The 25,863-nt window shown below is 36.9% G+C and overlaps 3 protein-coding genes across 3 annotated transcripts; 1 reads left to right on the forward strand and 2 right to left on the reverse strand.

The window, feature by feature from the left end:
* Positions 1 to 619: 619 nt before the first annotated feature.
* LOC123939858 (keratin-associated protein 22-1-like) lies at positions 620 to 766 on the forward strand. Its single transcript, XM_046001844.1, has one exon. It carries the CDS (start codon positions 620 to 622, stop codon positions 764 to 766), a length of 147 nt encoding a protein of 48 aa, XP_045857800.1.
* A 9,041-nt stretch (positions 767 to 9,807) lies between these two features.
* Positions 9,808 to 10,320, reverse strand: LOC123940808 (keratin-associated protein 6-1-like). Its single transcript, XM_046003706.1, has 2 exons — positions 10,269 to 10,320; positions 9,808 to 10,076 (listed from the first exon to the last, which is right to left on the reverse strand). Exons 1-2 carry the CDS (start codon positions 10,318 to 10,320, stop codon positions 9,808 to 9,810), a joined length of 321 nt encoding a protein of 106 aa, XP_045859662.1.
* A 14,314-nt stretch (positions 10,321 to 24,634) lies between these two features.
* LOC123940809 (keratin-associated protein 6-5-like) lies at positions 24,635 to 24,904 on the reverse strand. Its single transcript, XM_046003707.1, has one exon. It carries the CDS (start codon positions 24,902 to 24,904, stop codon positions 24,635 to 24,637), a length of 270 nt encoding a protein of 89 aa, XP_045859663.1.
* Positions 24,905 to 25,863: the final 959 nt, after the last annotated feature.

Genomic DNA, 25,863 nt, shown 5'->3' on the forward strand with positions numbered 1-25,863 from the left:
CATCATGCTGTACACTTTAAATGTATATCATTATATTTGTCCATTATTCTTCGATAAAGTTTTAAAAAGGAATTTCCTATCATATCTCTAAGAAACCAAATCAGTGATTACCAGAGGGGAAGTGGGGGAAACGAGTGACGGAAATTAAGGAGCACAGTTGTGATGAGCCCTCGGCGATGTACAGAATAGCTGAATCGCTATATTGTATGCCTAAAACTCATACTACACTGTATGTTAAGTAACTGGAATTTAAATAAAATTTTCAAAAAATTCAAATCAAATCAACAACAATCACAATAAAAATAACAAATAAAGATGAGGTTTGCATTGTTCATAAGCTCTCATGGAAGCTGGGTTCTTAAGTAACCAAACACTGTAATTAGGAAATGAGTTTTGTTTTCGTGCCACATAACACTACAGCAAAGAGTCGGGAATACATTGGTTATAAAGAATTCTTCAGATTTTTTAAAATAAATGTCTATTTGTTCGGAAATGAGTCGATCTGCTGGTGGTCTTCCCACATACCACTCAGGTTGTATAAAAGGCCCCGTGCACATTATGAAATTCAAACTCAAGGAACTGATTCTGTTCCTCAACTGAACCCTCCACTCCTGACACCATGTACTACCATGACAACTATTATGGCGGCCTGGGCTATGGCTACAGTGGCCTGGGTCGTGGCTATGGCTGCGGCTGGGGTGGCTATGGTTATGCCTGCTACTGTCCATGCTGCTTTGGAAGATACTGGTGCTCTGGCTTCTACTGAGCTGTTCTAGTTTGCTGATCCCTGGGATAGTTCCTGTTGTTATTTATATAAAGATTCTCTATTATATTAGTACTATTTTCTATTCTAACACTGGTATCTAAAATCCTAGGCCACCCATGATAAAAGAATCACCAACTCATGAATTATCTAGAATATCCAATTATTCCATGGGGTAAAAACGTGCATTCATTTTTGCATGTGTGCACAAATACAATCGGGAAAATTCTGATTTTATTTATTATTTGTTTATTTTTCATTAAATGTAAGTTCATTTGAAAGTGTATAGTATTTTTTACATATATTCATTTACCTTCAACACTTCTGAGTGTATGTGTGTGTGTGTGTCTGCAAAGCTATTTTTCTTTTTTTATTAAAGATTTATTTATTTATTTGACAGAGAGAGATCACAAGTAAGCAGAGAGGCAGACAGAGAGAGAGGAGGAAGCAGGCTCCCCGCTGAGCAGAGAGCCCGACGCGGGGCTCGATCCCAAGACCCTGAGATCATGACCTGAGCTGAAGGCAGAGGCTTAACCCACTGAGCCACCCAGGTGCCCCAAAGCTGCTATTTTACTATATGCTAAAGTCTGCTCCAAAGACATGAACTCATTGGCACTTGAAGGGACAAAGGCATCATTCTGAGAACTTGAACAGCTTGCAAGAGGAAAGCATGAGCATGACTGAAATGGATGCAGAGCATTAACTGATGAAGCACCAACAAGCATCTTCTAGAGTTTACTCTTTGTCCCATTCAGGTGCAGCCATAACTCATATTATGTTCAATCTCTTCTATCACCACTTCTTAAAGACAATAGCTGGTCCTGAAATCTCAAAAACAAAACCAAATTAAACAGCAGCAAAAGATTAGTTGGACAAGCTAATGTCTCTTTTCGGCTACAAATTGGTTTCTAAGCAGTAATTGACATTGATCATCTCTGTCCTGTGTTACCCATTCTACATTGCCCTCATAGGCTGGTCTAGGTAGCTAAAACCGTATCCCTGAGAAGTCTGAGCCCTCCTCTCAGTTCTTGTGCCTAAATACAGCAGTCCTTTGGGAATAGAAGCAACCCCAACAAATCCTGTGAGTTTATGACATGTCTCTTCAGACTCCCTCTATATAGCAGAACTATATCTCTTCTCAGTAATCAATACTGTAATTAATTTCTCTGCTGATCTACTGGTCTGTGGAGCTCACTCTTACCAGGTAGGCAAAAATGCTATAACGATTTATTAAGTGGGTCCCAGGGAGCGGTGGTGAAAGAGAAGTTTTCTTCAACAGGTTTCTCTGTTTGTTTTGTTTTGTTTTTCCTCAGATCTCTATATTCTACGTATTAGGGACAGGGTGACTTTGGTAAAAAATATATATGTATATATATATACATATATGTATATAGATATAGATATATATTCTACATTGTAGAAACAATATCAAATCTCACAGAGTATAATCCTTTGCTCCTTCATTAGCTGCATTTTAAGAAGCCATTTCAACTGGTTGCTGTGAGGTGTGCTAAGATGAACAGATCCCATAACTATGGGTGCATTATTTCATTTTCTTCTCAGAAGAAGATTATTTCGTCTTCTTCTCAGTCCACAGCAATGTTATGTGGGACCCTGTCATGATAAATAAGCCACCACATATCTCAGAGACTGGTGATGGTCATGCCCCTGTGGACAGTAAAGGCAAACCCATACCTGAATATCTATCATTCCTATTAAATAGCAACTTCCATCTATATGAAAGGAGTCTGATAAAATCAATTTGCCATCAAGACCTGGTTGGTATCTTCTAAGTGTGGTGCTCCATTAAGGGCTCAGTGAAATACTCTGGGGCTTGCCGATTAGATATTCCAACTCCTATCCATTTTGTAAAAGGAGACCCATTTCTGCCACTATGGTAATTCTATTTTTGAGCCCCCTTGAACATGTGCTGCTATTGCAGATAACAGAAGCTGTTAGATATTTCCTAGCCGAGTCACTGTCCTCCTGGTTCTTTAGTACAGTCTTCTCTGATGTAGTTGCACTGTGGTGAAAACTGACATCAAACTCAAATATCTACATAATTGTATCCACTCTGATATGTCCATCTACACAATTTCTCTTCAGATTTCTTTGGGTAAGCCTACTCTTTCTGACCCCTGACAAACTAGCCAAACTATTAATAACTTTCCAGATGTCTTTGTATCTTCTTACCTCAGACCACAACTCCCTCCACATAAAATTAGTGATTGGGAATACCGCATGAAAGTTCTGCCTACTGGGAATATTTCCCCCCTACTATTCTTTCTCAGAGCAATTCTTAGTGCAACAAAAGTCCATTTTCAGGCAAATTCCAACATATTGAGAAGACCCATCCATGAGCCATGCCTGATATATTCTTTCTCTGCCCTTTAGTCATTGGAACAGCCCCATTGGGCTATAACAGTGAGCTTACAGAAAGGCTTTAGAGCTAGAGGTAGGCTTTGGGCTAGATAAGCTTTTAGAGAGGTAACAAGTTCAAATCATTCATGACCTTTGCACCTGCTCCAACTGACTCTGAATCTATATTGTCACTTAACATTAGATTCTTGCTGCTAAGTCTACCAGAATTTATAGCTTGGTGGATCTGGGAGCACCCAGTCATGAAGGTCAGCACCATCGTCATTTGATGTTACATAGTGACAGATGTTCAGTCTCTGCTTGGGTCCATTAGTATGCCAGGAGCTTCTTTTTGAGCTGTGAATATAATCTGCCACAATATGGCTTTGCTCCAGAAACCTAGCAATCTGTGCTGCAACTTACATGGAGGGTTTGCCAAAAACTGAATTCTGCAGGAGGAACAACAATGAATCAAATGTGTATATGACGGGTATTACAATTCCTATATCTTTTCAGTCTTTAGTGGTGGCAATAATCTGTTATTCTATGCTGTGATGGTTCATTTTATGTGTTAACTTGACTGAGCTAATGGATGCCCAGATAGCTAGTAAAACATTATTTCTGGATGTGTCTGTGAGAACGTTTCTAGATGAGATGAGCATTTGAGTTCATAAACTAAATAGAGAAGGTCACCCTCACCGATCTGAATGGGCACTTTCAATCTGTTGAGGACATAAATAGAACCAAAAAAAGAGCAGAAAAGGGGCAATTTTCTTTCTTCCTGAATCAGGACACCCCTCTTCTGACCTCAGACATTGGTGCTACTGGTTCTCAAGGCCTTCAGACTCGGATTGAATTATACCACTGGTTTTCCTGGTTCTCCAGCTTATAGATGGCAGACTGTGGGACATTTCAACCTCCATAATTGTGTGAGACAATTGCTATAAAAAATGCTCCTTTTTCTCTTTCTAAATATTTCTTCAAGGTCTTCCACTTTAACATTTCGACTGTAATATACTGGTGAGGAAACCTTGTAAATATTTAGTTAGCTTCTATGTATGCCTATGCTATTTATGCCCACAAGATTGCAGAAATTACTACACACTGGGCTTATGGGGCCATTAATCCCATTTTGAGACATATTTGGACCAAAACTCTGGCTGACATTTAGTCTTTGTGTGCCTTCAACCCTATAAGAGGTAATTCCTGTATTCAGGGTCTCTATACAAACATGAGCTCAGATTCTATGACAATAGCACTCTAAAAATTTAGATAGTCTCTTTTCCTAGTATTTAGCTACTCTGATAAATTACCAAAGTCCCTCAAAAAGAGATTGGAAATATATCCCTTTAGAAAGAAATTAGTTGGATAGGTAGATGATAGATGGATCAATGGACAGATAGATAGATATAACACTGTAGCACACTTTCTCACTGGAGCCCAAATTCAGGAGGGAGAATTGTGGGCAAGTAGGTGATGGAAGGAATCATCATATATTGAGAATAGTGGCAAATATATAACATATAAGCAGGGGAAGGCATAAAATTTCTGATAATTATTTCCAAACTTCATTCTTACAACCTGCAATGCCTTTACTCAAGAAGTGGTACAGTGATGTATCCCTAGAACCCCCATAATGGGATGTTAAAAATTGCTATTTCATTTTTCCTGGGCTGCATAACCTTTTCAGAAAATCTGAGACTGCTAAGTCCTTTATTTATTTGATATCTGATATTTGTTCTGCTGTTGACAATCAGCAACCTTGACTGATTCAACATTGTTATAAAGTATATGTACTAAATATGCAATCAAAAAAGAATATAGCATATATATTGACTTTAGGATCAAAAATATGATCATAAATAACTTCAATTCACCAAGTTCTAAATATCTTCAGAAAAGAAGGGACTATGATAATAATGCTGTAAAATATCTGTAATGCTTCAAGAAACTAATAGAAATTACTGTAAATATGCAAGTATTGTCATCTATTTGCAAGAATGTTGAGAGTATTTCTTCATGCTATTTGGCAAGACTGCATGAGAGAAAAAGTAAATAGATTAAAATTCTATATATTAGAAAGGAAAAGAAAAACTCACCTAGGGAGAAAATGGAAAGAATCTGAAGTAGAACATCACCAATGTCTAGTATACATCAGTAAGACAGGCTCACAATAAACATAGCAATAGAATATACAGTGTTAGAAATGACTACCTCCACTTGCCAGTACCATAAGGTCTTCCTTAAAGTAATAGATATTGCTGGGGTGCCTGGGCAGCTCTGTAGTTAGGAATCTGACCTTGATTTTGGGTCAGGTCATGATTACAGTGTCATGGGATCAAGCCCCTCTTTGGGCTCCATGTTGAGCCGCTTGAGAGTCTCTCTTCCTCCCCCTTGACCTCTCCCCATGCTCTTTCTCACTCTTTCTCTCTAAAATAAATAAATCTTTAAAAAAAAAAGAATAGTAACTATTGTAAATAAGCTAAATAAAATTAAAAATCTAAACATCTTCCTTTACAATTGTCTGTGTATGAAAGATTTGCATATAAACACACGTAAATTCTGATGGAACAAGTACTAAACCTAAGTACTGGGTATGTAGATTCTTCTTTTAAAGGATAAAACCATTTGGGAAAAAGAAAACATGTTATCAAAAATCAAAGAACTGATCTAAGGATTCAGAATAAGCTCATCCATCAGAATAGCACTATTGCAAAAGAAGGGAGAACACTTTAACAGATTTTTTTTTTAATTCTAAAATTCATAATGTTTAAGAGACAGGGGATGGATAATGCTATTACAACCATACAAGCAAATAACAAATCCAAAAAGGAGAAATATATATTTGTCATGAGAAATGTGCAGCCTCTACTGAAGATAGGAAATTTAACATAAGCTGAGATAGGGGAAGGGACTGACAGGCTTCCCTAAAATTTGGAGCAAAAAGGCCAAGACAACAATTATGCCAAGTAGAGAAAATCATGTACACCAAAGATTCTAGATGTCTCACAAAGGAGCATTGGAATTTCATAATTTAACTGGCAGGTAGAAAGTAAAGGATGAAGGAAGAAAATCATGGGGAAAAAGAGTTAAAAATAAACTTGATCATCAATATATCAATTTTATATTAGTCAATAACAAATGGTACTAGTAACTAAATTTATCCCAGGAGATTCTTTTGCATTTAGTGGGGGGAATAAAGTCCTTGTAATTATCTAGGCAGGAAAAACCAACAATGTTTTATATTCACATACACAGAGACAACAAATAGGTAATTATGAGACATCTCTTTGCCACATTAAAACTGCCAGTGAGAAAATTAACTCATTTCTCTTTTATTCAGCTATAAAACAGGATAATTTTAATACATTGTAGAGTTGTTCTGGGGCTTATATAGGATAATGTGCATAAAGGACTTGGCAAGTGATTGTCCTATGATAAACAGCCAAAAAAATGTTACTTATTATTATTTAGATTATAAATACATATTATTACACAGAGCTTTGGAATATGAATTACATAAGCAGCATAGAACAAGTATGACAAAAAATAACTCTTTCATATGCAAAGAATCAGAAAATAAACCATGCATGAAATAGTAAAAAGTTACATTTACTTGATATGAACATTCTCAGAACAATTGAAGAAGGCTGGTTCTATCGTTATACCTAACATTTTTATAAGAACACCAATTTCCAAGAGAGTCCACAATTTGTCAAATGTCATGAGCCTGTAAGAGGCAGACCTATGTTTTAAGTTTTAGGGTGGTAATTTAGGAAGTATTTTGTGTATGCTATTGGATAGGGTGAACGCAATGATGTTGAGGTAGAGGCTTGTCACTGTGGTAAAAAAGAGACACAAATAAGGAATAGTGTAGAGTGTAAAAGATGTCCATGTTTTTCAAATGCAATTAGAGATCTACATAATTTGAAGACTTTAAGAAGTGGGCCATCCAATGTGAGCACAAAAATGGATGTTTATTTGGGGATGATAATGGTAACATTTAATGTCAGTTTCAATATGGTAGAGCTGCTAAGATTATTAATCAATTCTGGGTGACATTAAAGGATATGTTGGGGGGAGATCATGGAAAACCATAATTAAAAAGAGTCTTGGCTTGTGACCCTACATCCAAGGCATCGCTTGTGTCCAACTGTTATGACTTACCAAGCAAACCAAAATAGTTATAAAACGCACTGTTTCTTTAGATGCACAAGCATAGATCAACTAATTTCTATTTAATATTAAAGAAAAATTCTAAGCTTCAAAAATAAAGTGAAAAAGAAAGACAAGTCCTCACACAGATGTACATGGAGGAAAATTGCTCTCTTTGGGGTTTGATATTTCCAGGGATCTTAATTCCTTCTGGAGATGTCAACAATTTTGAAATTGAACCTGACAACCTGCCCTGTGAATTGAGGCCTATCCATTACCTTAAATACAATCTTGAACTCATTCATGTCCAAAATCGAAAAATCACATTTTAAGAAAAAAATAATTGATAAGTTTACAGACACGAGTTTCACACACACACGCCTGCATGCACACACACACACACACACACACACACACACACACTCTCTCTCACTGTGGAAAAAGCAAACAACTGCAGTTACAACTATAAAACCACACACCAGACAGGAAAGAAATGACTCAGGACAAACAAGTATGGAGGATGCCACCAAACAGCTTTAAACACAAACAAGTAATGGGTGTTAGAGATGGCATCATCTTTTAAAAATAATTTATGAAATCATAGCAAGACTTGTTAGGGGGAAAGAGGTTGGGGGTGGTTTGATCCACTTTATCTCATGAGCTGAACAAGCGTAAGAAATACTTCTTGCTTACATATGCCCAAACCAAAGATGAGAAAACCAGAATCATACATCAACACTTATATCTGTTTTTTTTTTTTTTTTTCAAGATTTTATTTAGGGGCACCTGGGTGGCTCAGTAGGTTAAGCATCTACCTTTGGCTCAGGTCGTGATCCCAGGGTCCTGGGATGGAGTCCCACATCAGGTTCCCTGTTCAGCAAGGAGTCTGCTTCTCCCTCTCTCTCTCCCCAACTCATGCTCTCCCTCTCTCTCTCTTTCGAATGAATAAATAGAATCTTTAAAAAATGATTTTATTTAGATTCAAATTACTTAATATGTAGTGTAGCATTAGCTTCAGGGGTAGAATTTAATGATTCATCATTTGCATATAACACCCTGAGCTCATCCCCAGTGCCCTCCTTTTTTTTTTTTTTTTAAGATTTTATTTATTTATTTGACAGAGAGAGAGATCACAAGTAGGCAGAGAGGCAGACAGAGAGAGAGAGAGAGGGAAGCAGGTTCCCTGCTGAGCAGAGAGCCCGATGCGGGACTCCATCCCAGCACCCTGGGATCATGACCTGAGCCGAAGGCAGCGGCTTAACCCACTGAGCCACCCAGGCGCCCCGCAGTGCCCTCCTTAATGCCCATCACCCATTTAATCTATCCGATCCCACTCACCTTCCCTCCAGCAACCCTCAGTTTATTCCCTATAGTTAAGAGTTTCTTATGATTTGCCTCCCTCCCTGTTTTTATCTTGTTTTATTTTTCCTTCCAACACTCATATCTTATAAGAAATTTCAATAGATGGAGATTTTGATGCAAAAGCACTTGGAATATATAGTGTTTCCAGGCAATGCTTAACTAAATTGGCAAATACTATCTCGTTTATCTTAACAATAACCCAGCAATAACCCTGTAACATTATTACAGCTTAAACAAAGTAGAAAGTGACAGCTTCAAAGATTGGTTCTTTCTTGATGTCACAAGTCAAGGATTTGGTAGAGCAATTGAATTAGAAATATAAAAAGAAGGGGCATCTGGGTGGCTCAGTGAGTTAAGCATCTGCCTTCAGCTCAGGTCATGATCTCAGGGTCCTGGGATTGAGCCCACATTGGGATCTCTCCTCGGCGGGGAGCCTGCTTCCCCCTCCCTCTCTGCCTACTTGTGATCTCTCTCTCTCTCTCTCAAATAAATAAATAAAATCTTACCAAAAAAAAAAGGAAGAAATATAAAAAGAAGATAACCCCTAAAGAAGGTAATTGTTTCCTTTTATACAAATAATTTTTTTAATATTTTATTTATTTGACCCAGAGAAATCACAACTAGGCAGAGAGGCAGGCAGAGAGAGAGGAGGAAGCAGGCTCCCTATGGAGCAGAGAGCCCGACGTGGGGCTCGATCCCAGGACCCTGGGACCAAGACCTGAACCGAAGGCAGAGGCTTTAACCCACTGAGCGACCCAGGCGCCCCTATACAAATAATTTTTTAAAAGCTCAAAGCATAGCTATGAATATTAAATGAAAAGAGAACCAATATTTTTATGCTGGATTGAAGAAGTTTATTAGAAAAATGGAGAAAAATAATCTGTATGAAAATCAAAAGGCAGGATCATTGATAACATCACCCATGAGACACCTGGCAGGAGCTCACAGGATGATTTTCACATTCTTCTACTTTTCACGAGTTATAACCAGGAAAGGAAGGAGATGTAGTTCAGACAAAGAAAGCACCAGAGTTCCCGTCTTCAGAAAAAGTCATGTCTAACACCAGTGATACAGGATAATCAGCCTCCAACCATGAGGTGCAGAAAGTGTCAGAACTGGTGAATCCCATGTCCAGGTGTGAAGGTGAGAGTCTCCCACGGCGACCTCAGTTAGTAGCAGCCAAATCCAGAGCCACATCCATAGCCACAGAGGGAGCCGGAGCGATATCCGTAGCCACAGCCAGAGCCACATCCCAGTCTGCGGAAGCCACAGCCATAGCTGGAGCCATAGCCACAGCCCAGACCTCCGTAGCCACAGCTTCCATAGCCACAGCCTCCGTAGCCACAGCTTCCATAGCCACAGCCTCCGTAGCCACAGCCTCCGTAGCCACAGCCTCCGTAGTAGCTGCCACACATGGTGTTGGTTGTTGAGGTTGTTGCTGCGTAGATGAGAGGAGAAGTGCTACTTCACTGTGGTGTGGACATTTCTCCCTGCAGAGACATTTTATATGCTCCCAGAGTGGGTGTCACCACAACACGTGTCATGTCATTGGCTAATTTTATGATTAATTGCATTAGTTTGTTGTTCCTCAACCGTAAGATAAAACTTCAGCGGTATTAAGGTGATTTACTTTGTTTGGACTTTTCATCCAGTTTAGGGCTTGAATGAGGGGAGACACTCATGCACTCTACACAGTCCTGCCCCAAATTAGACCTTCATTTTAACTACCTATAATCATCCTTATTTCAAAAAAGAATGCATTTGTGAGGGTCTGGGTCCCCAAATAATTATATTATTGTATAGCATTTCACAGAGAATAACATTTCTTTCTATTTGTGAGTTTTTCTTCTCTCTTGATCCAAATAATTAATTTCTTCAAGGATTTAATTCCTTTTTCTCTATTGAAAGCATAATGTATCTTTCATGCTCAAGATGTTGATAATAATTTAACTCTCTAAAATCAAAGGAAACAGGTCTGAACAAAGTATCTTCTACTTTCCTGTTTATACGAATGAGTTTTATTCTCACTTATGTCCAACTTCTACGGAAGGATAAGCAAATACAAGTTATTCTGTGGAATCCAATTTTTATATTTTTGTCCTAATTTTATATGTAGTGATTAGTCAATATTCAAAGTAACTACCTAATGAGCTTAGCATCACATATTTTTGTTAACAATAAGAGAACTATTTTTTTCTCTAAATGTCAAATCAGTATGCTTTGTGACCTGACATGCCAAGCTCTCTTGCATAACCCTTGAATTACTCCAATCAGTGCGATAGCTCACCCAACAGGATTGACCAAGAAAAGCAGGAGTAGTTTTATGTTACAGTTTAAAAATAGACTTCTGTGTCTTTAAGAAAATGCATGTCGGAAGACAGCATTATCTATACAGCCACGCAGATTTCTGATATTTAATTACAGTTCTCAGACAAAATATCTTTTTATATATTTCTTCAAGTAATCTTAGCAGGGTTTATAGAATGGAATTGATGCTGGTTTATATCACAGGGAAGATGGGTTAAGAAGTTAGACACCCTCTGCATTTTAATCTACTCTCTCTGGAGATGTTTAGAATAAGGACACAGGTTTTTCAAATAATGCAATTCATCTTACATGGTAACTATTTCAAATAAGTCAAAAGAAAATAGCATCTTAATGAAACAGAAAAGAATTTCATTTAATGGTCCCATCAACACATTCTCCTACTCAGTGGTCATATGTCTTTGAATGTGCTTTCCATGTGTGTTTCGTGGGAGATGTGTTTTGTAAAGCACCACACTACTGTGAAATTTTAGTCACTACCTGTTGGATCGAGATATTAAAGGCAGAGGACATCCTCATCATGATTTGACATCATGTTCAAATTTTCCATACAGAAAGTTGCAATAGACACAATTCTCACCGTTCAGAGCCTAGTGAACAATAAGTTTTTAACCAACACTAGTTGAAATAGCATGATTTTTATTCTTCTTCAACAATATTTAAGTTCTAAATTTGGTAGACCTGAATTATATCAGGTAATTAAAAGAATTATAATTAATCTGGGGTTTTCTGTATTTTATTTAAAAGAATATCGAATACATTGCATTTTGTGCAAACGATGTCTCTAATAACATTTGTTAGAGTTTTTTCTCCCTTGATTCTTAATTAATGTGTTTCTTCTGAAGAATTAAGTTGTTCTCCTTGGTCATAGCAATGAGTGCTTCGCACGGCATGCCATTCTTTTTTTCCCTATCTTTTCTGGTAGGTGTGCTGTTCTAAATATACTCAATTCTCAAATATATTCCATAATCAAAAATTAAACAAGCTTTCTTTCATTCTTCACACTCTTCAGCATAATCCCCATTTCTGTATTCTGCTTCACAACAGAACTTCACAAGTGTATTTCCACAGCAGTATTCTAAGAATCCTTTATCTCTCTGTTCCTGTGTTTTGGTCTTTGATCTCCACTACTCTCCTGAGACCCCTCTGACAGAGATCATCAGGACCTCCATCTCGCCAAATCTAGAGGTCAAGTATTTTAGTCAGCCTCTCAGCAGCATTCAGATTCACCAGCTTCTCTCTCATTCCTGAAAGGCTCTCCAACCTTTACCTTCATCCTGCCATGCACAGTTGGTTGAATTCCAACCTCAGTGGCTTCTCCTTCTAAGTGTCCTTTCTCTTTTCTCCTCAGATTTTATCCTCAACTGTGAGAATGCCTCACTAGCTGTTTACACCACCTATGGTCTCTAGTCTCCACATGGACTCCTGTTAGATGAATCACTTTGGACACAGTCTCTTCTCCAGTTTCAATTTATATTTCCAATCTTATTATATATATGATATATATCTTATATGTATTTCATATGTTTCCAATCTTAATATATAAATGTGTATATATGTATATCTTCATAGATTAATCATCATTAGAAGTTTAACAAAACAAAATTGAGTTGATGATTCTTTATATTACTCAAACTTTTTCATTCTAGGTCTCAAAGCATGCCTGGCAGAGATCAAATCATGACCCTCCCTGACTGTAATCCTTCAATGTCTGCCCACATTAGGATGGCTAGGGTATGTACCAGACATGCAATTAAATTTGAATTTCAATATTTGTTTGCTGCATCTGGCAACCAGAAGCTTGGAAAACACAGCTGATATGACCCTGTGTGTCACAGTCTTGACTACAACTATGAGCTCATCTGGTAACCCTGTTTTTCTACATTACAATATATAGATCACAGTGGCTTCTCAGCTCTTCAGATGGGCCTGCTTGTTTCCATCTTAAAGGCTCTGCCTTTCAGCTCCTGAAGTAATAGCGAGAATGGCTCATCCTTCTCTCTTTGTTCTCTCAGGGCAGCTTTCCCTGTTCACTCAGTCTGAAGTAATCTTTCACCAGTAACTCTCCAAGTTTTCCTTAGCTCATCTTGATTTATTATTTACACAGAATCATCGCAATTAGAAATTATCTAATTCACTCAATCTTTGTCTGTCTTGAATTTCCTGCCCCTGCTTAATCTAGAACATAAGCTCCATCACAATAGTGTCCTTGTCTGTCCTATCCATTGCTCTGTCCCAGTGCTCATAATAGTGCCTGGTATTGGGGTGCCTGGGTAGCTCAGTTGGGTAGTCATCCAACTCTTGATTTCTGCTCAGGTCAGAGTCTCAGGTCAGGGTCATTGGATCAAGCCCCTCATGAGGCAAGACACTAGGCATGGAGCCTACTTGAGATGCTCACTCTTCTTCTCCCTCTACCCCTCCCCCCATGTGTTTTCTCTCTCTCTTTCTCTCTCAAATAAATAAATAAATCTTAAAATAAAAAGATAGTGCCTAGCATATAATTGGTTCTCAATAAAGCTTGATAAGTGAATTAGAAAATGATCAAATCAATGAAATGAGAGAGTATTTTTATATTTCCTTTAAACATCATATTTTTAATAACTTTAGACCTATAGAAAGTTCCAAAATAGTGCAGAAAATTCTTGTATACACTTAATGTTCCCTAATGTTAATATCTTTCATAACCATAGTATATTTATCTAGTCAAAGAAATTAACTTTATATGATATTCTTAACTAAACTATAGATTTTATTTCATCATTTTTTCCATTCATGTCTTTTTTCTGTTCCATAATCCAATTCACACTGCATTTAGTTGTAAGACCTTTTGAGTCTCTTTAACTAGTGACAGTTCCTCTGTCTTTCCTTGGCCTTCATGGCCTTAACAATTCGAAAGAGTTGTGTGTTTTGTAGAATATTCCCCAGTTTGAGTTTGTTTAAAGTTTTATCACATCTAGATTGAGGTTTTACATTTTGAGCAAGAATACCAGAAGAGATGTGTCTTTTTCAGTGAAACATATCCAGTGGAGCATGACATCAATAAATCATTTGAGAGTTTCTAGAATCCATTAAAACTCAAATTTCTAGTAAAGTAAGTCCCTCCTTTTCTATATATTTAGAGCTAATGGGGTCAAACTTCAAGGTCTCTGCCATGGTTTGGGGTCATTTATAAAATTATGGACACATGTAAATGTGAAGTATAAACCAAAGTTAATAACTTCTCTCCCCAAAAAGATAAAACACGTAGTCATTCAGTGTTTACAAGTGAATCCTGGCACCATGTCTCCTGCCCCACATTCTTTCCATCTTTCTCTTTCCTTTGAAACTACCCTTTTGTCCTCAAGGCAGCAAATATGCAGGTATAAGAAGAATAGTATTAAATAAAACTAGAATTTTCAACAGGTAGAATCTGCCTGGGTTACATGATGTTATGGTAGCAGTAACACAGTCTAAATTTGGAATCTGGAATAAACAAGTCACCGAAGTAGAAGGATCTCTCATCAAAGGCACATGATTTCATTACAGGCCTCCTGACACATGCCAAAGTTGCCTTGGATATATTAGTTATGAGAAATTCTTGAGGTGGTTTTAATGTCAATTAGTTTCAAAGATGAATCCAGCAGTGCTGTGGTTTGCCCCACATTCCACTCAGTTGGTTTATAAGGTCCTGTGTCGATTATAAACTTTAAACTTTAGAAACTGACTCTGTTCTTCTGAGCCTTCTTCTCACACAGGAGCTTCTACAGCAACTACTATGCTGGCCTGAGGTATGGCCATAGAAGCTGGGATGTGGCTATGGTGGCTATGGATATACCTCTAACCATCCATGCTGGTATGGAAGATTCTGGTCTTCTGGATTCTTCTAAGAAATTCTAGATTGTTGACCTCTTTAGATCATTATCCTGTGAGACACTAAGTATATCTACTCCATTATTTATAATAACAATATTATGGACTGCTCAAACAATGACAACCAAATCTTAGCATACAATACCACATCAGAACTTCTTTGATCAATTATCTGGAGTTTCCAATAGTTGAAAACAAAAGCCTCAATGTTGTTTTATTAGTACATGATTAAATATAAGCCACCTTAACCATTTCCATTTGGGAAACTGTCTAAATTCATTTTTCATTGAAATGCACATCATATGTATTATATACATTATATAGCACAGCACATATATTATATACATTATATAATATTATATAGTATATAGTATTATGCTATACTATTATATACATTATATAATATCATATAGTATATATTATTACAAATGCACAGATATATATCTGTATATAATGTCTGTTGTAGTAAAGTGTATGTGTCTGTGTATGTGTAAAAGACAGAGGAACAGTTTTGTCACCCTTTGGCTATCTACAGTTGATGATATGGAGGTGTTAGGCCTGATTGATAGCCATATTCAACAGCACATTTGCAAAAGGTGTTTTCATGAGCAGACCCAAAAGCTACTAACATAACATGTTCTTTTTTTTTTTTTTAAGATTTTATTTATTTATCTGACAGACAGAAATCACAAGTAGGCAGAGAGGCAGGTAGAGAGAGAGGAGGAAGCAGGCTCCCTGCAGAGCAGAGAGCTCGATGTGGGGCTCGATCCCAGGACGCTGTGATCATGACCTGAGCTGAAGGCAGAGGCTTTAACCTACTGAGCCACCCAGGCACCCCACATAACATGTTCTTATCAAAGCCTCATCTTCAGTATAGCCAGTGTTTTACTAAAATCATTTGTAGAAACAGTACCCTCTTTCCTAACACTTCAACAAATTTCATTTTTGCCCTGATACTCAGCTGTTGAATCTGTGGTCCCAGGCAGCTGTAACTGTTTTCCCCTAAATCATATATTATAGCTGTTTCTTTTTACTCACTGACAAAATATATCCTCAAACTCAATCAATGCATGGTGGCTGCACAGGTAGCTATTCTGCCTGTGATTCCCATGTTGATTCTATGTGATTCTGCATGTGATTCTATGTTGGCACAGAGAGATGACTGAATTTAAATCTGCTTCACTAAATTTATCACAGAGGTTGATATTTGCCTGCCTTCAAGCCCACGACCTTCTAACATTCATAACAAAGCAGGGGCTGAGGTCGACCAAATCCACAAAACACAAGTCTGATCCAAACTATAGGCTGGAAAAAGTAACCCTGATCCTTCCAGCTTGGTTCATGTTCAGTAAAGATGTTCATAGTAACATCTCTTTATTAATTCCACTTATTAAGTGTTAATAATGACAGACATCAATAATGATAAAGTATAAGGTAACATTATCTTCTAAACTTTTAGTGACTACTGTTAGAATTAGGGGCTTCTACAACTAATTTAAGATCCATACAAAATTACTTTCTGAATGGCTATTGAAGTATGAAGTTGGCTAAACTCTTAATCAGTGACAAAATGGATTTTTTTAAGGTATCCAAAGGAAGAAAGAATATAAGTTTATCTGTTTATCTGTTTATCCTCCATCAGCTGAAAATAGGCAACACAACAGGCTGTATTACCCTGACATCTCCAAACATTGGCAGGTAGCAAAAGGGGAAGGAGAGACACTAAGTAAGTCCCTTTTCTAATAGACTTGGCTTTGGTCTTGCCATACTGGATAGGAGTCTTAAAAGGCAGGTCAACAGAGGGCCCTGTGTTACAGTGGTCAAAAAGATCAGAGTGGAAGCCATGTAGAAGCTGTGACTTTAGACTCAATCCCACCATATTTAAAAAAGTGTCCATCAGCTACCAGGCCTTTTTCAAATATATCACATACTTAAAAACACTCAAGTCTTTGGAAATTGCCCTAAGGAAACAAAACAAATGTAGAAACATTCATTCAAGAAAATAAGCTTAATCAAGGTTTAGTGAGAGTCTTGATCTACTTAAGCCGCAATCTGCTTCTTCCATCCTCTTTCTTCCCAGTTACTGTGGCAGAAGCTCAACTCTGGACAGAGGAAGCCACAAAAACAACACCCCTTCCCTTTGTCAAAGGCTATGTTATCTCTCCCATCTGGGCAGGCCATTAGTATATCTCATACTCTCTCATTCTAGGTTGCAGTGACTAAATTCCAAGTGAAAATGGCCAAGAGTTATGTGTTTCCCTTCGTCTATCCAGTTCCCAATTGCAGTGCCAAACTCTACCCATCACCCAACCAGCTAATAATCTTGAGGCCTTATCTTACTTTTCATCACCCCATGTCACTCATAAGAAGGAGGTTTCATCACAAGGGCATCAAGCCTAAAAAACAAGAGGCTACTGTCCAAGTCCAGTGATTGCTAGTAATGCAGATGTGTCTTTATGAGATAGTAAACAAGCAATTGTTCCTATCCCCAGTTCTGGAGTTGTTGCTCAGATATTTTGCACAAAGCAAGAGGCAAGCCATAAAAACAGAGAGTTCTGAACATTTTCTCAAATGAACTAGTTTGTTTAGAATAGTGTGTAGGAAATTCAAGCTTAAGCATATGCTTGAAAACAGCAGAGATTTTGAGGATAAGTAATTAACAGGAACTTTGTTGCTCTGTGATAGCAATAAGCTAAACCATAAGCCAGCTGGTTTTCTCAGAGAACCAGGGGAATGACAGGTAAGAGGAGCCCTCCTAGGTGTAGGGCAAACCTTAAATACTGGCCTCAAAATATATACATACTTTCCTTGAAAATATATCTCATTGCTGGGTGAAGAATTCTATAATATGAAAAACTCTTTTGGCTTATTGTGTTGCTCAGATCCTCTGTCTCCAAGTTGTTTTCTGCATACTAGATCTATTAGTTTCTCAGAAGGTGAGTTGAAAATACCCAAGGATAGCTGTAAATTTCTCTATTTCTATTTTCAATTCTATTTCTTTTAATTCATATATTTTGAAACTCTATTGTTGGTACTCCCTTAGAATTGTTATTTCTTCCTGATGGATTAATCCTTATGCCATATGTAATATGTCTCTTTGTCTCTAGTAATTTTCTTTGGTCCGAGGTCTATTTTATCTGGAGTTAGTATGGCCACCTCCTACTTTAGTTTATTAATGATTCCATGACATAACTTTTTCCATCCGTTTACTTGCAGCCTACCTATGTCAACGAATTTGAAGTGAGTTTCTTATAAACAAAATATAGGCAGGTCATGTTGGATTTTGCAATCTACTTTTCCAATCTCTGCCTTTGATTGATGTATTTAGACCATGCACATGCAATGTAATTACTGATATGCTAGCATTTAAGTCTGTCATTTTATTATTTGTTTTCTATTTGTTTCTTCTAGTTCCTGTTACTCTGTTTGTTTTTCTTGGCTTTCTATTTTTTGAACATTTTATAGCATTGCATCTTAATTTATTTATGGTATTTTTGAGTGCATATATTTGCATAGATTTTATAATGTTTCCTCTGAGTATTATAATATGCACATGCAACTTATAATAGTGTACTGGTATCAATATTTATGGCCACAAGTGAAGTGTTGGGCATTTACTTTGATTTAGATCCCCTTATCATGTCTTCTTTTATTATTATTGCCCTGATTATAGTGTTATAATATTTATTTCAAACACTAAATATGATTTCTCAAACTCATGAGGAGGAGGTTAGTCTATTGTAGGTATTCATATTCCTGTTTTTTTCATTGTGCCTTCTTGATGTTTCAAGATCTCTTCCTTTAGAATCTTTTTTTTTGTTTGGAAAACTTTTTCAAGTCAATCTTTAAATGTAGATTTGCTAATGGCAAATTATTTTTTTTTCCTTCTGAGGATGTTTTTATTTCCCCTTCATTTTTGAAACATAGTTTTGCAAGATGTAAAATACATGGATGACAGTTCTTCTCGTTCACCATTTGAAAACTACTATGCCATATTTTATTACTCCATTCAGGTGACAAAGCAACTGTCATTCAAATTGCTGTTATTCTGCAGATTATCTGTTGTGTCTCTCTGGCTACTTTCAAGACTTTTTTCTTTGCCTTTACTTTTCAAATATTTAATTATGATATATTCTAGTGTTTACTTTATTTTATTTGATCAAAAAATACTCATTGACAGGTCCTGATGATAACAGGATATGAATTTAAAATTATCAATTATAAGATATATGCTATTAAAATATTATATTTCAATGATAAAGAAGGCTTACTCAAGGCTTTTCAAGCAATCATAAATTTACAAAGGATAAAGTATTAAGCTGTTAATCAGACTTTTCAAAAACTACATTCAAAGACAGGTGGAAGAGAGAGCATTTAAAGACTAATAAAAGCGAGTATTAAGTAAAGACTTTATATCTAGTGAAGCTGTCTTTCATGCAACAATATATTAGAACAACAGTTTTCAGCATAGAATAAATTAGGAAATTCTGCACCCAAAAGGCTATACTGAGCAGCAAAATGTTGGAGACATATAGATTTATAGATATGTGTGTCTATATACATATAGGTGACTATATGTTTGTGTGTGTGTGTGTGTGATACATATGTAGTGTAACATATAACCAAATCAAACACAGGGATTATATTTGAGGATTAATAATATATAAATATGTTGTGATGACAAAGTAGTAATAAACCAGGTAAAAGACAAGGGAGTTTCAGGAGATGGAGAGAGAAAAACAACTTAAGCTGCTGTTCTATAGACAACAATGGAAGTTAAGAATATGAAATAACTAGTATATCACATAATAAAATGTTGAATAAGAAAAGAGAGAACTTAGCACATTAAATTTGTTATAGGTACAAAGATACCCAAGTAACCACTAGGAAAACTACAAACCATTCCAATGCCATTTTTTTAATTTATTTAAGAGTATTGAGTTTTGAATGCAGCCATCAAAAGAAATGAAATCTTGCCATTTGCAATGACATGGATGGAACTAGAGGGTATCGTGTTTAGCGAAATAAGTCAATCGGAGAAAGACAACTATCATATGATCTCCCTGATATGAGGACGTGGAGATGCAACATGGGGGGTTAGGGGGATAGGAGAAGAATAAATGAAACAAGATGGGATTGGGAGGGAGACAAACCATAAGTGACTCTAAATCTCACAAAACAAACTGAGAGTTGCTGGGGGGAGATGGGGTTGGGAGAGGGGGAGGGGTTATGGACATTGGGGAGGGTATGTGCTATGGTGAGTGCTGTGAAGTGTGTAAACCTGGCGATTCACAGACCTGTACCCCTGGGGATAAAAATACATTATATGTTTATAAAAAAATTAAAAAAATAAAAAATAAAAGACTTTAAAAAAGAGTATTGAGTTTTGAAACATATCAGTCTTATCAATACATATAAATTGGCTTCATTTAGCTATTAAATAAAACATTCTGAATTTGACTCCTGAAGGAAAGCATCACTATATGCTATATATATACCTAAACAAAAGTGATTCAGAATAACAAAAAAATAAAGGCATATACAATGGTATCTGCAAAATGTCACAAGAAAACATAAACCTGACATCAACCAAATGGAATTCAGGCCAAAAAGCATTAGGTATGACAAAGAACAGAGCTTTCTCATGAAAATTCCAAACAAATCACAAGAAATATCTTATATATAACCACATCTTCTTTATCCATTCATTAGTAGATGGGCATTTGGGCTTTTTCAATAATTTGACTATTGTTGATAGTGCTGCTGTAAACATTGGGGTGTATGTGTCCCTTCGAATCAGTATTTTTGTGTCCTTTGAGCAAATACTGAGTAGTGCAAGAGCTGGATTTAGGGTGGGTCTATTTTTAACTTTTTGAGGAAGCTCCGTAGTACTCTGCACAGGGGCTGCACCAGTTTGCATTCCCACCAGCTGTGTAAGAGGGCTCCCTTTTCTCTACATCCTTGCGAACACCTGTTGTTTTCTGTGTTGTTAATTTTAGTCATCCTGATGGGTGTGCAGTGATATCTCATTGTGGTTTTGATTTGCATTTCCCTGATGAGTGATGTCGAGCATCTTTTCATGTGTCTGTTGGCCATCTGTATGCCTTCTTTGGAAAATGTCTGCGGATGTCTTCTACCCATTTTTAAACCGGATTATTTGTGTTTGGGGTGTCAAGTTTCTTAAGTTCTTTATACATTTTAGATACTAACCCTTTATCAAAGACGTCATTTGCAAATATCTTCTCCCACTCTGTAGGTTGTCTTTTAGTTTTGTTGGTTGTTTTTCATTATGCAGAAGCTTTTCATCTTGATGAATTCCCAATAGTTTTGTTTTTTTGCCTCTGGCAACATGTTTAAGAGGTTACTACCTGTGTTCACCTCCAGGATTTTGATGATTTTCTGTCTCACAGGCAGGTGTTTTATCCATTTTGAATTTATTTTTGTGTATGGTATGGGATAGTGGTCCAGTTTCACTCTTCTGCATGTTGCTGTCCAGTTTTCCCACCACCATTTGTTGAAGAGACTGTCTTTTTCCCATTGGATATTCTTTCCTGCTTTGTCAAAGATTATATGAGCATATAGTTTTCTCTTCTGTTCCATATTACTCAGCCATAAAAAAGAATGAAATCTTGTAAATCTTGTAGTTTGCAATAACGTGGATGGAGTTAGAGTACAATGTTAACCAAAATAAGTCAGTCATAGAAACACAAATATCATATTATTTCACTCATATGTGCAATTTAAGAAATAAAACAGATGAACATGGGGTGGAAAAAAGAGAGGCAAACCATAAAACAGACTCTAAACTATAGAGAAAAAAACTGAGGGTTGCTGGAGAGGAAGTGGGAGGAGGAATGGGTTAAACAGGTGATGGGGGATTAAGGAGGGCGCTTTGTTGTGATGAGCACTCGGTATTATATGTAAATGAGAAATCACTAAATGCTATACCTGAAACTAATACTACACTGTATGTGAACTAACTGGAATTTAAATAAAAATTTGGGAAAAAATTTTGGAAAAAAAATATATACTTACCAACATCTATACACCAAATAACATGCACACCCCCCTTTGTGAAGATACAGTTACGTGAGGCCAAGACATACACAGAAACACACTAATAATGGGGAGCTTTAAATAGCACTTTCAGAACAAGACAAATGGAGTGGATAGAGTAAAATATTTTCAATATTATCAATATAAAAATATTATGAATAAGGTAGCTTTTATGGTTATATGTTAACTTTTTCCCTAATAATAGAGAATGAATCTTCTTCTCAGCTCCCACAGAACATCCACAAAACTGACCATATATTTGGTCACACAGAAAGTGTAAGTTTTGTAAAGTAGAAATATTAGTAAAAAAATACTCTCTGATGTCAGACTTCAAAACTAATAATTATAACAAAAACAAAGAACAAAAAGTCCTTTAAAAATAAAATTAAACAGTGAAAAAAAAACACCCTTTAACTTGGAAAATAAAAAACATTCCATTAAAAAGTTTTTGTGTGAGAGAGGTCATGCAAATGAATTTGCAGTTTTTAAAATAATTAATAATAATAAAAATGGCCCATAATAGCATCTATGAGAAATATTTAAAGCAGTTTTTAGAGAAAAATTCATAGCATGAACAATTTAATTAGTAAAAATGAAAGGAAATAAATTAATATTTCATAATATTATATTTTATCACACAAACTTTGAGAAAAAATAAAGAAAGCACAAAGAGAAATAAATAGTAAAGCAGAAGTTAATGCAGCAGAGAATCAGAAAAAAAGAGATGATTTAAATAATGAACCAAATGAAATAACTAACAGAACTTGCTAACTGATGAGGAAAAAAAAGGGACAGAAACCATATAAAAAATAAATTTTTATTTAAAAATAAAAAAATAAACAGAAACCATATAAAAAATAAACATTAAAATAGAAGAATTTTAAACATCAGATGAGACAACTCTTCAGATCTCTATGCATATAAATTTGAAAACCCATATGAAATAGATAATTTCCTTGGAAAATATGTATTACTAAAATGAATACCATTAGATTCAGAAATCAAAAACTGTTCTATTTCCTTGGAAGTAATAAAATCATTAACAAAATCATTCACCTAAAAACCAAGATCCACGTCATCTCTAAGAATGCTACCAAATTAGAGGACGAGATGGTGCTAATATTACCTAAGCTGTTGAAGAGCTGTGAAAATGAAAGACAATTTGCTAATTCTTATGATGGATGAATAACATTGAGTCTGTGGTAGGCAAATTCTCCACATGCCCCCTTGATTCCTACCTCCTGATGCAAATGCTCTTGTGAGTGAGAAGGAAACCTGTGATTTGCTTTGTAACCAATAAAACACCGCAAATGGAAATGGTTGTGTGTGATTATGTCACATAAGATCATAGCATTCATCTTACTGGAGTCTTTCTTCTTCCTGGCTGGCTCTGAGAAAACAAGCAACCATGTTGCGAATTACTTAGCCAAGAACTGTGGGCAAGATTTTGCAGCTAAGGGTGACTTCAGCAGAGAGCCTGCAAGGGCCTCTGGCCAGAAACCAGGAAGAAAATGGGCCTTACATTCCTACAAATGCAATAAACTGAGATCTGCCAACAGCAACTTGAGTCTGAAAGTGAATCCTTCCCCAGTAAGCCTCAGGCGTGACCACAGCCCCATCCAATATCTTGAACTGAAATCTCATGAGACCCTGAAACTTCTCAGACTATACCTGAAATACAGTTATCTAAATATTATGGCCCACCATGCATGCCAAACAGCTTTATAACTTATCACCAGCTTGGGATGTAAAAGATTATTGAACTATTCCTTAGGTTATGTCTTTCATACCTTTAAAGTGCATGTCTATTTTTAAATGATACCTTTAAAATGGAAGATTAAAAGAAGAGAAGGATAGGGTGTCTGGGTGGTTGGTCAGTTAAGCATCTGCCTTCAGCTCAGGTCATGATCCCAGGGTCCTAGGATCAAGTCCTTCATCGGGTTTCCTCTTCAGTGGGAGCATGCTTCTCCATCTAGCCCTCCCCCCTGCTCATGCTCTTTTTCTCTCTCTCTCCAGCTCTCTATCAAATAAATAAATAAATAAATAAATAAATAAATAAAATCTAAAAAAAAGAAAAAAGAAAAAACAAGAGAAGAGAAGTATATAGCAACAATGTTCATTTCTTTTAAGGAGCATGAATAAGGAAGTTTGGGGAAATTAATTTTTTTTCTTTATTATGTATTATATGTCAGGCAATGCTTAACCTAACATATAAGTAATTCTTGATTTAGTGTTAACAGTCACCTAGCATAAGACATTATTCCCTCAGTATCAGAGGAGGAGAAAACTGAAGTTTACAAGAAAAAAAGTACTTTTCCAAGACAACTGACCTAAAAATAATGAGAGAAAAATATCTCCCAAATATAGTAATCATTAGCTTTCTTGAAAACAGAAACAAACAAAAAAATGTTAATCCTAGGCATCAAATGACTGACATAAAACCAGGGTTGCTGTTTGGATTGAACAAGTTTATTGGGTCAACACAGAAACAAGCTCCAGCATGAATATCATCGAGGCAGTTGCTCTGACACCATCATCCTGACGAAAGCAGAACTGTGGGGGTTACATGTGAATTTCACCGTCTCCCACTTCCTGCATAAATTCAGGGTATCTGTAGGTTGGGTTGTAGGCAGCAACAGACCATGCTAGACTTTGATCATGCAGGATATCATCACCCAAGGGAAAAGGCTCAGAAGCTGTGGGGCTCAGAACTGGTGAATCCCATGTCCAGGTGTGAAGGGTGAGAGTCTCCCAGGGTGACCTCAATTAGTAGCAGCCAAAGCCACAGCCGTAGCCAGAGCCACAGCCATAGCCACAGAGAGAGCGGGAGCGATATCCGTAGCCACAGCCAGAGCCACAGCCAGAGCCACAGCCCAGGGTGCGGAAGCCACAGCCATAGCTGGAGCCATAGCCACAGCCCAGGCCTCCGTAGCCACAGCCTCTGTAGCCACAGCCTCCGTAACCATAGCCTCTGTAGCCACAGCCTCCATAGCCACAGCGTCCATAGCCACAGCCTCCGTAGTAGCTGCCACACATGGTGTTGGTTGTTGAGGCTGTCCTTGGGTAAAGGAAGAGAGGAGAAGTATCACTTCAGTGTGGACAATTCCCCTGCAGAGACCTTTTATATACCCTCGATGTGGGTGGGATCCACCACACAAGTCATCCCATTGGTTGCAAGACTTCTGTGAGTAACTTGTTGACTCCTGGTTTTAGGGTATGGCTTTGGGGGCAATGACATTTGCTATTGTTTAACTACATTGAATCATTTGTGAGTCATTAATAAGAATCAGTTGTCCCAGCTTCAAAACTCTGCTTATGTAAGATCTTCAAGTTGGCAATTTGTAACCAGTCTTTATGACAAGAAATAGCATTTGTAGTAGACATTCTGACCTCCAAACAACCAAACAACCAGTCTTCTTTTGGCCAGCATTCAACAGGTCATAATAATCAGCCTTAACTTGAGATTCTCCATTTCTTCTTTTCTGTTCCAAACTCATTTTTTTTCCTTCAGGGATTTAGTGGCTAACTAGGAAAAGCCAAAAGGTATCACTCAATTTCATGAGACTATTGACAAAAAACCAGTAGTTTGAAATTCTAGAACACCAAGTCTGAGAAAACTGGGCTTTTCTTTCTTTCTTTTTTTTTAATTAATTTATTTATTTTTTCAGCATAACAGTATTCATTGTTTTTGCACAACACCCAGTACTCCATGGAATATGTGCCCTCCCTATTACCTACCACCTGGTTCCCCCAACCTCCCACCCCTGCCCCTTCAAAACCCTCAGGTTGTTTTTCAGAGTCCATAGTCTCTTATGGTTCACCTCCCCTTCCAATTTCCCTCAACTTCCTTCTCCTCTCCATCTCCCAATGTCTTCCATGTCCTTTGTTATGCTCCACAAATAAGTGAAACCATATGATACTTGACTCTCTCTGCTTGACTTATTTCACTCAGCATGCAAGCTGGTGCAACCACTCTGGAAAACAGCATGGAGCTT

The sequence above is a fragment of the Meles meles genome, chromosome 4, assembly GCF_922984935.1.
Source record: "Meles meles chromosome 4, mMelMel3.1 paternal haplotype, whole genome shotgun sequence".
Classification (NCBI taxonomy): Eukaryota; Metazoa; Chordata; class Mammalia; order Carnivora; family Mustelidae; genus Meles; species Meles meles.